At 43.2% G+C, this 10819-nt stretch overlaps 1 protein-coding gene across 1 annotated transcript; it reads right to left on the reverse strand.

Annotated features, from left to right (window-relative positions):
- Positions 1–3908: 3908 nt before the first annotated feature.
- Positions 3909–10002, reverse strand: LOC136935814 (vitellogenin-like). The gene is made up of 25 exons (XM_067229471.1): positions 9963–10002; positions 9855–9881; positions 9610–9761; positions 9270–9521; positions 9011–9172; positions 8769–8917; positions 8502–8652; positions 8250–8407; positions 7785–7950; positions 7579–7704; positions 7281–7499; positions 6976–7193; positions 6769–6866; positions 6540–6664; positions 6357–6458; positions 6127–6246; positions 5777–5963; positions 5588–5681; positions 5472–5524; positions 5200–5377; positions 4982–5076; positions 4782–4876; positions 4503–4668; positions 4150–4311; positions 3909–4049 (listed from the first exon to the last, which is right to left on the reverse strand). The coding sequence occupies exons 1-25, from the start codon at positions 10000–10002 to the stop codon at positions 3937–3939; spliced, it is 3408 nt and encodes a 1135-aa protein (XP_067085572.1). The 3' UTR covers positions 3909–3936.
- Positions 10003–10819: the final 817 nt, after the last annotated feature.

Below are 10819 nucleotides of genomic sequence, written 5' to 3' on the forward strand. Positions count from 1 at the left end.
CATAGGTAGCAGACAACAGTACTTCACTCAATTCGGCTTTGTCATCAGCTCTAGCCTTGTCACGAGATGTGACATCACATGGCACCTCGGTGCGCTCGAATATAGTTAGCCAAATCCACAACCTCACCCAGCTTTCGAGCTTGTGCTCTGGTGACCACACAAGCAGGGAATACATGGGGAAAAGCGTTGGACAGCTCGTCACCCTCAGCCCCTGTGGGTGGTCCATCTATGACCTCTAGTACGGGGATCACTTTTCCCCCGGCGATGTCGTTTCCGAGCAGTAGAGCAACACCACTTACAGGCAACTCGTGGACCACCCCCACACGGACAAGGTCGGTTTGTAAGTTAACCCAATGTAACGGCGCAGAGGTTATACCTTTTCCTAACCCCTGTAGGAGGACTTGGGTCCCCACCGACGTACTGTCGGACCACGGCAGCACGCTGGCAATAATGAGAGATTGCGAAGCCCCAGTATCGCGTAACAAGTTAACAGCCCTGGTGTCAGCCACACCGGCGGCTAAAGACACCCAGCCCTTCGAAACGAAGGGTGAATAACTCGGATCGGGCACAGAGGTGGGTTTACATGACCGTGCTACTGACTGAACCAACCCAACCTCTTTGGACTGGCGTTGGGGTGACTTAGGCTTACTCTCCAACGTAGGACAGTCAGCGATCATATGGCCTACCCTGTGACAATAATTACACTCCCTCTGTTCAGGTCTCTGGCCTGCCTCGCTAGGCAGCGGACGAGTACCACGGGTTGGTGTTGTAGGCTTGATGCCGGGGCCGCCGAAAACACGGTTTTATGCGTCAACGCATACTCATCGGCTAGAACAGCTGCCTGGGATAAGGACTCCACCTTTTTCTCATTGAGATGCACTACAATACGGTCAGGCAAGTGGTTCTTAAAATCCTCTAACAGGAGTAACTCCATGACTTCTGCCAACGTGTGGGCCTTGCTACATTACATTTACATTTATTCATTTAGCAGACGCTTTTATCCAAAGCGACTTCCAAGAGTGAGCTTTACAAAGTGCATAGGTCACTGATCATGTTGCCTGGCCTGTAACTCAACCTTTCTAGCGTGTTCTCTGTCCTGTTGCTCTGCCTGCAAACGGGCCAAGCGCAGCGCGAGACGCGCTCTATCAACCGGGGTACTCGTAAGGCTGGTAGGTTGGATTGAACCTGGGGACGGTAACAGGAACTTCATCCTCAGTTAGGCTGTCTCTCGACGGCACCGGCGAGAGGTGAGGTAGTGTCACCTTCTCCTGGACGTCCACCTGCTCTTCCTCCCCCTCTACAGTGAGAACCCCCTGTTCTATCAAAGCATCCTTCACGGTCTCGAACAATTCCGTTTTATGGGCCTGCTTCCTAACCGCTATCTGGTAGTGGTCCGCAAGCACGTACAAGTCCGCCTTGCGCAACCCCACCAGCAACTCCAGAGAAGGGGCCTCAATGAAAGCAGCGACCGCCGACTCAGCCATCCTGAGCGTCACAGCACAACCGAACTACCAGACAAAACACAACCACTGACCACACACGGACACACTAGCACCAAAACAGCCCCAATCGAGACCACGTAGCCAGTCCCTACTCACTCCACATCGAACACCACACCTAAGAAACCAGCCACTGATTCGCCACTAGAGCATTGGGAACCGATCCCGGACGAGCCCCCACCTGTTACGTACGCCACCCCGGACGGTGGGGACCGACAGCCAGCTGCTCAGCGACAACCAGTGGACAGTGAAAAGGGCATGGAGTCGTGGGTGCGAGCAAGGACACAGAGGTGAGGTGTACAGTGAATCAAAGGGTTTTATTTACCCGGTCAATGCCGGACCAAATCAAAGAACAGAAAAGAAGACGCTCCTGCCGCCTACCCGCCCTAAGCTGGCACACGATCAAGGCGCCCTGTCCAAAACACAGTGGGTGGTCTGCCCAGACTTCGCCTAACGCGTCTAACAGTGTTTGTCCTACGGGAGTAAAAAGAGAAACAGTTAGAGACACCAAAACAGGACTGACAAATGTCCGACCCACCAAATGAGAGAGAGAGCGCGAACTGAACATTGGACGGCTTTTATATCATCCCAAACCAGCCTCAGCTGGAAGCGCGCAGATGAGAGGGTGTGTCACGGCCACAGCTGTGTCCACCTGTGTCGTTTGGTTCTGTGTATTTAGGTTTCTGTTTTGTGTCCAGTCTTTGTCTTGTCCTTACCATACCTGTCCATGTGAGTACCCTATCTGTTCCCGTTTTTTGAGAAATAAAACCCTTGTTTCGACCATGCCTCGCATCTCTCGTGCGTTTGGGTCCTATCCCACCTCACACCCTGACAGGGTGGGGCTTGACGAGCACCAGATCGGAGACACTGGCTGGAATCAAGGCGTCCTCTCCGACCTGAATGGTTCCTGCTTGGTGACTTAAGTGTGATACAAAACACAAAACAGCAACAAGCAGAACAAACAGTAACCTGGGGGACGTAACAGTTAGTTATTTGTAAGGTGCGACTAGGAAAGGCCTGTGACACTAGTGTAGGTCAGAGGTCACAATATAACCAAAGTGTATAATGCCATGCAACTTTGAATGAGGAAAATAGAAGGAACATCAAGGCCATTTCTAGGAGCCCTACCTAAAGACCTAAACAAAAGCTATCTAGCATGCAGTGTCTTTTTTCTGTGCTTGCAAAGGTAATTGTCTCATATTGTGATACTATTTGACTGCCTTGATTTCCTGTATTCATTGTACAGTCTTCTGTGATACTCAACTTGAGTGTATCAGACACCTGCACCGTACATGTGAAATAAATACTTAGATTTTGTCTTGAACTTGTACTTACCGTATTTTCCGGACTATAAATCGCTCTGGAGTATAAGACACATCAGTCAAAAAATGCATCGTGAAGAGGAAAAAAAACATATATAAGTCGCACTGGACTATAAATCGCATTTATTTAGAAATGTATTTCACAAAATCCAAGACCAAGAACAGACATTTAATCTGGAAAGGCAAGTTAACATAAATTAATATAACCAGCCAGCGAGTCCAACAAGCAAGTTACCGGTAAGCTAGTTCACTAAGCTCCCGATCTCATTCCACATCACTCACCCTTCCGCGGCTGTAGACGGTAATGTTTACTCGTTGGTTCATGTCAGTCAGTATGAATTAACGTTTAAAAACATGTTAAATTATATATATTTTAATATATAAGTCGCACCTGACTATAAGTCGCAAGACCAGCCAAACTATGAAAAAAAGTGTGACTTATAGTGTGGAAAATACAGTAACTATTCCCTTCATTGAGTTGGTACTTTCAGGGCAATTGGGTATTATTAAATACGTCTTCACCTCTCTAGTTCTCTTTACTGGTCTGCTTATGTGTCTAATGTTCTGCTAATATCTGTCTCTTATTCCAATATATCTCTGCTCTGCTGACAAAACATGTGATTTGCCTTCAAATTAGATAAGTGGCATTATCTTATGGTTAAGGAGAGTGCCATAATATCTAAGCAGACAACGTGGTTGCATTGCAATACATTTGCAACACAAGCACTGATGCATCTGTGTCATACAATATGGGTGTTTATTAAGATTGGCCTTATTGACCCTTGTTGTTGCCTGTGCTGCCAGAACCGGTGTACCATGTTCTCTGATTCACACTATCCCATCCCACTTTCCAGCCTTCAACCCAACATTATAAAAACTAATAATCGACCATGTCAAAAAAATGGTTTGGTGTGTGAAATAGAATGTTAAAAAAAACTTAAGAGACGATTACGTGTCGGAAAGCGTGTGTGTCGTCACAAAAAGTTTTAAATAATATTCAAGAAACCTTTTAGTCTTTAGAATGCGGTTTGGAATTTATTCATAATTACATTTGACACAAAGCCATTCACCAAAATATTCAAAGCAAGGAAATTGTGGCAGAAACCACAATGAGACTAAGCACAGTGAGTGGTGCAACGGCAGGCCACATGGGCGTCCACTGTCTCCCTCAGGTCCACACTCTTCTCATAGATTCTGCTCAGACCCTCTGAACGGTTCAGGTTGGAATCTGTAAAAGTAAATATGGGTAAAAATGTAAAAAGGAAGCTTTTGGTACATTTGATGCATTTTAATTTAATTAAAACATACGTAGTCCATCATGCACTCACCGGTGGGCAGGCAGTGGAAGCCAATAGTGACAGGGGTGGTCCTCACTGGGTAGCAACCGTCCAGACAGCGCAGCACAGGTTCAACAGAGAAGCATTTGGACTCCTGGCCATTGACAATCATCTGCTTTTCCAGCTTCACAGATTCAAGCTTCAAGCGACATTCTGGAATATAAAAGTATCGTTAAGTTCTGCATAGACAACATACACTTTGATAGGTTTGGAATAATAAAAATATCCTTCGCTCAATTAGAAAGACGAATTTCAGAGCCAACATTGCATAGTTGTTCAGCCTCTCTACTTCTAAAACGTAACAGTTTAATTAACAGTTCTTTGTAAAGAAAAATATGTTTTACCAGTGGCGTCCCGGCAGCTCTCAGCTGGAAGCACCCAGGAATGGTCAAAGCTGACTGGGCTCTTGCTCAGGAGTCCATTGGGCATGCGGAACTCCTCTCTGACTTCCCCATCAGCTTTACCACAGATACCACAGGTCTGACCCTTCATCCAGTCTACAACTTGGACCTAGTACAAAGATTTCAAAGAGAAATTAGCTAGTTATCTTTTATCCTCATATTCATCTTCACAACAATGTTTTGCCATCAAGTGACTGAATCTTATCAGAAGATTTCCATCACCTTCCATGAATTTCCATCCATGTAAACCTCCTGGAGACCATGGCTTGGAGCATGGAGAGAGATACCCCCTCCGCTTTGTCTGATCTGGATGGAACCTATATTCAGGAAGGATGAATTTTTTTTTACGCATTGCCAAACCTGCAGCTCAATACACTGATCTTGTTAAAGGAAGTTAATAGTTTACAATGAATTAAAATAACCTGTAGGATGTTGGTATGGGAGGCTACTGATGGAAATTTCCCGTTCATTGACCTTCACCAGTACCTGGTTGTCCTTGGGGTACAGGTCAATATCGCTGATGAAAAAAAGTTAATTTGGTTATTTTGTAAAAAAATATACTTCCCAATTGAGTATGAATAGTATGCAATTTTTGTCATTTTAGTTACAAATATAGTTGTGCTTATTATTGAGTACTCACATATTAGATATCTTCACATTAATGTGGTTTTGATCATTGTCCTTCTTTAACAGAACCATGAACTTGAGCTCTTGTGTGCAATCCTGAGCCACAACTTGGTAGCAGGAGAGTGGCATGTCACTCTTGTACCTCCTGTTGTTGAATGCAGTCATTGTGTTTCCATCCATGCTACATTCAGCTAGAGTTTAAAAAAAGAAGAAGTAAAATGATTAAAACATTCACGAAACCATTTATACCAAAAACTTTATTTTGAATAATCAGATTGTTCTCACCTGCATTGGCTTTGGAGAACAAGTAGTACACTTGGTCAACAATGTTGTCTTTTCATAACAAATGTATAGGTGTAAAATTGTACTAGTATCCCTGTAGCAAACTGATCGAATACTACCTTGGTGTTATCTCTGCATGCAGCTGAATGTCTGTGTTCAAGAGCTGGGCAGGATGGAAAGCCTCAGGAAGTGAAGGAGTCATGGCCACTCTGACTGTGGGGTTGGAGAGAACACAAGTATAAAATATGAATTTGATCAATATTGTAACAGCAGTCGTTTACATTACTCTGTTGGTGGAGAGATTTTACCTTGTACAGTTGCAGCAGCCACGGCAGCAGTGTAGAAACTGAGTTCCATGGGCACACCAACAGCTGTAGGGAAGATGTGACGTACCTCTGCAGCCAGCAGGGGCTTTGCGTACTGGAAGGAGGCTCCAGACAACAGTTCCTTCAGAGCCTTCCTTCCAATTGCATGTGCAGAAGGTCCAGTAGCCAGCTACAGGAAATCATAGATATATTGGAACATTATTTTTAAAGGAAATCATAAATATACTGGAACATTATATTTCAAAGAAATCATAGATATAATGGAACATTATATTTCAAAGAATGGTCTCCCTGTTTTAAGATGTTTATAAAAGTTGTTGTGTGTGTCGTACCTGTATGGCCTGTTCAATCATTTCCTTGTCAATGTGAGCGAAAGCAATTTCCTGTCCAAAGAATTTCACATACATAGAAGCTAGTGGCTTGTTTGTGGGCAGGGACTTCAAGTCAGTCAGCTGTGGATGGAAGAGCAGAGTAAACTTTGATAACCTTCGACACTTTATCTGAACTAATTCGTTTTTTCAACAACTCTTTAAAGTAGTTTCAAAATATCCCTTTCACTCACCGCCTTAATGACACGCTTCATCTTAGTGATCCTGTCAGCATTTTCAGCAATATTGGGCATCTTCATGAGAGCCTCCTGGATTCCCTCTGTTCTTACTCCAACCTGAAAGAGAAGATGGTGACTTAGAATAACGTAGAAAACAAGTTCATTGCTATCCATTAGTATTTAGAGAAGAGCTCGTACCTCCAGAACATTAGCAGCTGCTCCAGCAATGTATGTTCTTGCCTTGGCTACCACAGCCCTAGGTAATAAGGTGGCAGCATTGTTGATGTACAAAGCACTGGCAGCAGCACCCATCATCAGAGGAGCTTATGAAAGAAACACATATATGTTTTTATAAGACATAATAGACAATAATGAATGCTGTACATTTAAGATAAACCAAAAACAAGTTGCCAAAAAAGACCCTCACAGGAATAGGAGTCCAGGTGGAAGGCCTTGCTGAAGGTATAGCTCAACCTATCGAATTTGGGACTGAGGATCTTGACAGCGACATTGGATGCTGCAGCACTGAAATGGGAGATATATATGAAACAGTTCAATAAAGTCAGATATAAGACAGTTGTGAGCAAACTGTGTCATGTAGTCCAAAGATATACATGAAGCAACTTATCCTTACACTGGAGCAAAGTCAGGGGCGGTGCTCCTAGTCAGGGATTTCATGTAAGAGTACACAAAGCTGGCCACTTGCAGATTTGTCTCTTTCTGCACCGCATCGGCAAGGGTAATCACGAGACCCATCGGAGGCCTAGTCTCAAACAGCACAACAGCAGCAACCATGCGGAGCTCTGGGTGGAGAGCCCTGTCCATGAACAGCTGCACCGCCACTTCCTGAATCTAATTTACAGAAATGACATTGACAGATATAAATGATAAGTTAACTTGTTTACGGTGTCATCCATAGCCATGAACAAATGTCCTTACCCTTCTAGGCTCCTTCTTGGCAATGTTCCTCAGGGCCAGGATGGCATCAACCTGAACTCTTATAGGCAGAGAAGCAGCAGCAGCTCCAAATCCAGGCAAGAGCTTTGTGATTGGTTTAATACTAGAAGGGTGGGCAGCATTACCCAGGACTTTAAGAGCAACTACAAGTTCTTTAATTTCCCCTTTTGCAAGCGCCTCAATAGCGTGGTCATGGATGGGCTGTTGAGAAAAAACATGAAGTTGTTCAATCTCCAGGATAATGGCGGTAAACACTGCCTAAGAGAGAAATTTACATTACCTTCACAAGTTCTGAAGGGCAGTTGGTGTGTACAGCACAGTACTTGAAAACCATGGTACCATAACCAAGCATGGCGATTTCACGAAGAACTGAGTTTTGCTGAATCATGTGGTGGAAAGCCAACCCCTGGAAGAGAGACTTTATATTGTGGTCTGGTTTTATAATATTCATAAGAGTACTTAATGTTGACTTGAAGGTTTACCTACCTCTACAAGCTTGACACTATCCAGATCAGCCGTCACCATGTGGACAGCAGCCATTAGAGCCTGAGCGGCCTCAGGAATAGTGAGGTCACCAGCAATAAACTTCTCCTTGATGAACCTAACAGTGACAGGACTTCCAATTGCCGGGATGGCACTCAGGATCCAGTGTCTAAAAAAGTAAAACCTGCATTTTAGTGACATTCTTCATTTCTTTTCCTATTCAAATTATATTTGTTCTTGTTATGTGGGAATATTTGGGATTCAGGTGGCTGAGCGGTTATGGAATCGGGCTAGTAATCAGAAGGTTGCCGGTTTGATTGGCTGTGCCAAGTCTGTTTCAAATGACGTTGTGTCCTTGGGCAAGGCACTTCACCCTACTTGCCTCGGAGAGAATGTCCCTGTACTTACTGTAAGTCGCTCTGGATAAGAGCGTCTGCTAAATGTAAATGTAATTATGTAATTAAACACCTGAAAGCTGGATTCGCTTTGTACTGACTCCAGATGGCCTCGATATTCTCCATTCTGGCCACACGCAGGAGCTGGATGAGCTCCACAAACTTCAGAGGGGCATACTCATGAACCTTTGCCTCATTGTGGGTAACCAAATGGTTCAGAACCTCAACAATCTGTAAAGAAAAAGACAAAAAGTATTAAGGATTTGAGGAGAACCATTTATGTGTGTTTTTTTTACTGTTGAATAAGGATTTAAACCCTCAATACCTGAGCTTGTGCATTGCTATTCCTGAGGAGCTGAATGGGTATCTGGTGAAGCTCAGTGGCAAACTCATATTGCAGAGATCCACGGGAAATGTATTCGGCTCCAATGGGTTCCACTGTGGCCTTCTGAATCTCTTGGAATGTCAACCTTTGTCTATGAAAAGGATATTAACTTATTATGGATTGCTCTACATGTTGAATACACTGTCATTGTATCAATTCAAATAGATCTCCAGATGTTTCTCAGATATCAGTTATTAGACAACATACTTTGCCTCCATCTGGGCAGCTCCGGTCATCTCGTTGAATGGAGAGAACTGATGGACCTCAGTAACAGTGGCTTCCATAATCAGAGCACCATTGTCAGTTGGCTTCATGATGTAGTTGTAGGCTGCAGCTCCCCTCAAGTTCTTTCTAGACTATAAAGATAAAACGTAATGTTGCACAAAATGTCAGATGTTCATACTGATACCTATCAGAATAAAAATGAAGGTGATGAAACAGCTACTTACATCCTGAGAAGCTACCAATTTCTCAGTGTAAGCCAAACCAAACTCCTTCTCGAGTCTCTCCTGGCAGTGATTCAGATCCTTGGTCTTGGTCAGATGAATGCGCTCAGCCTTGGCATCCACACTGATGACATAGCTGGTCTTGCAGACTCCCTGAGCTCCAGCCTGGTGAAAATAAAAGACAGCATGGTTTGGCTAAGAGTTAGAGTAGTGGTAGAGTAGGGCTAACCCTTTCATTTGAGCTTTAAGATAGAAGCCTGACCTCTTGCAGCTCATAGATGTTCTGTGTCTTCTTGATGTTCAGCTGAAGGATGTTCAAGATACCTCTGTGGACATTCAACACCGTAGCAGAGATACCAGCAGGGGCATGTATCTTACCCACAACTCCATTGGCATACTCAAACTTGATGGGAGTCTGGAGCTGAGCAGCCAGAGCTGAAGTGAGCTTTGCAGCTGGAACAAAAGGATCTCTGGGCCAGACACCACTGTACTCAAAGATCTCTGGGTCCACAAGCTGCGAGAAAACAATCAAAAGGAACATTTAATGAAAAGAAGATGAACTCCTGACTGTTGAGTATTGAAACTTGATGTGCATCCTGTACCTTCAGCAGGAAGTTGTTCTGGGCAACTGCACTGATGAGAACTTTGCTGATGACTTTGATTCCTGCTCTAGCCAGACCTTCTTCAGGCAGACCTCCCAAGACCACTGCCTCGTAATTGTACACATAGGTATTGCTGGAGGCAAACTCAGGAGCTGCAATGAACAATTATGTTGAATTTTGTAAGTAATCTGTATATTAATCTCTGATTGAAATGAATGAATACACAAATAAATAAAAAAACTTACCAAAATTGACCTGTTGACTCGCTGAAATGTTTAAGTAGACATATTACTTTATATACAACAAAAGTTATTGCAACAAATTATCATCTAATAATAACAATTTAGACTTACCCACAAGGGCTAGAGTCAGGGCAAGCACTACCGTTCTCATGTTCAGCGGAATGTAACAAAAAACATTCTCAGACGTCCTTTTAAAGCAAATTTCCGCTGACTGCACACAATTTATCATTCACCAAATGCACTGGATTACCATGTTGACCTGTTATCAGACCATTAAAACACACTTTAAAACTAACAGATCAATGGGATTGCAAATGTTACAAACTAGGTTAGGTTAACCTGGCCTTTCTCAGGTTAGCTTTTTTAGGAACGGTTCAATGTCCAAGTACTTTTTTTGTTTGTCCTTTCTCCAATTTCATTCTCTTATATATGTCCAGAGACGTCAGATAGGTCTCCAGATTACATAAGGCATATCTGTAATGGCTTTCTTTTAAATAATAATGTATCATGTACATAAGACCACAATTTATTTATTGTCTTCAGTCTCATCATCAACACTGTGGAACACTTTTTCAATTAGCTTTTCCCTACATAACTATGTAACCCTAATTTCCATCCTGATGCTTATGTTGGGTAGTTTTTTATTCTTGACGTTGTTGTGTTTTCTACAAACAAGTGTCTAAAATTATTCTTAATAGTGTACTTGTTGCACATTTTAACATTATTGTTTGTTCTTTACCAAACTAATTGTTTGTTCACAGAGAAACATTGCTAATGTTTTGTCTTTGGCACATGTTTCAGTCTGTCACTAAAGGTCAATTTGCTTTGATTTAAGTCAACATCGCCTTGAACTTGTATTTGGTTACAATTTACTACTCGTGATCTAGGAAACACCATCTCTCAGGCGACAATACGCCAGGCCATGTCTTCTCTACCAGGACACGTCTTTCCTTCTTCTTCTCTTCTTC

This window comes from Osmerus mordax, chromosome 26 (genome assembly GCF_038355195.1).
Source record: "Osmerus mordax isolate fOsmMor3 chromosome 26, fOsmMor3.pri, whole genome shotgun sequence".
NCBI classification, from domain to species: Eukaryota; Metazoa; Chordata; class Actinopteri; order Osmeriformes; family Osmeridae; genus Osmerus; species Osmerus mordax.

Bases quoted from the DNA above. Each gene is read 5' to 3' on its own strand.
- LOC136935814 (XM_067229471.1), bottom strand. From the start codon at position 10,002: ATGAGAACGGTAGTGCTTGCCCTGACTCTAGCCCTTGTGG. The intron at 9,882-9,962 runs GTAAGTCTAAAT...TCTACTTAAACA, and splicing joins CCTGACTCTAGCCCTTGTGG to TTTCAGCGAGTCAACAGGTC. The intron at 4,312-4,502 runs GTAAAACATATT...TTTATATTCCAG, and splicing joins GAGCTGCCGGGACGCCACTG to AATGTCGCTTGAAGCTTGAA.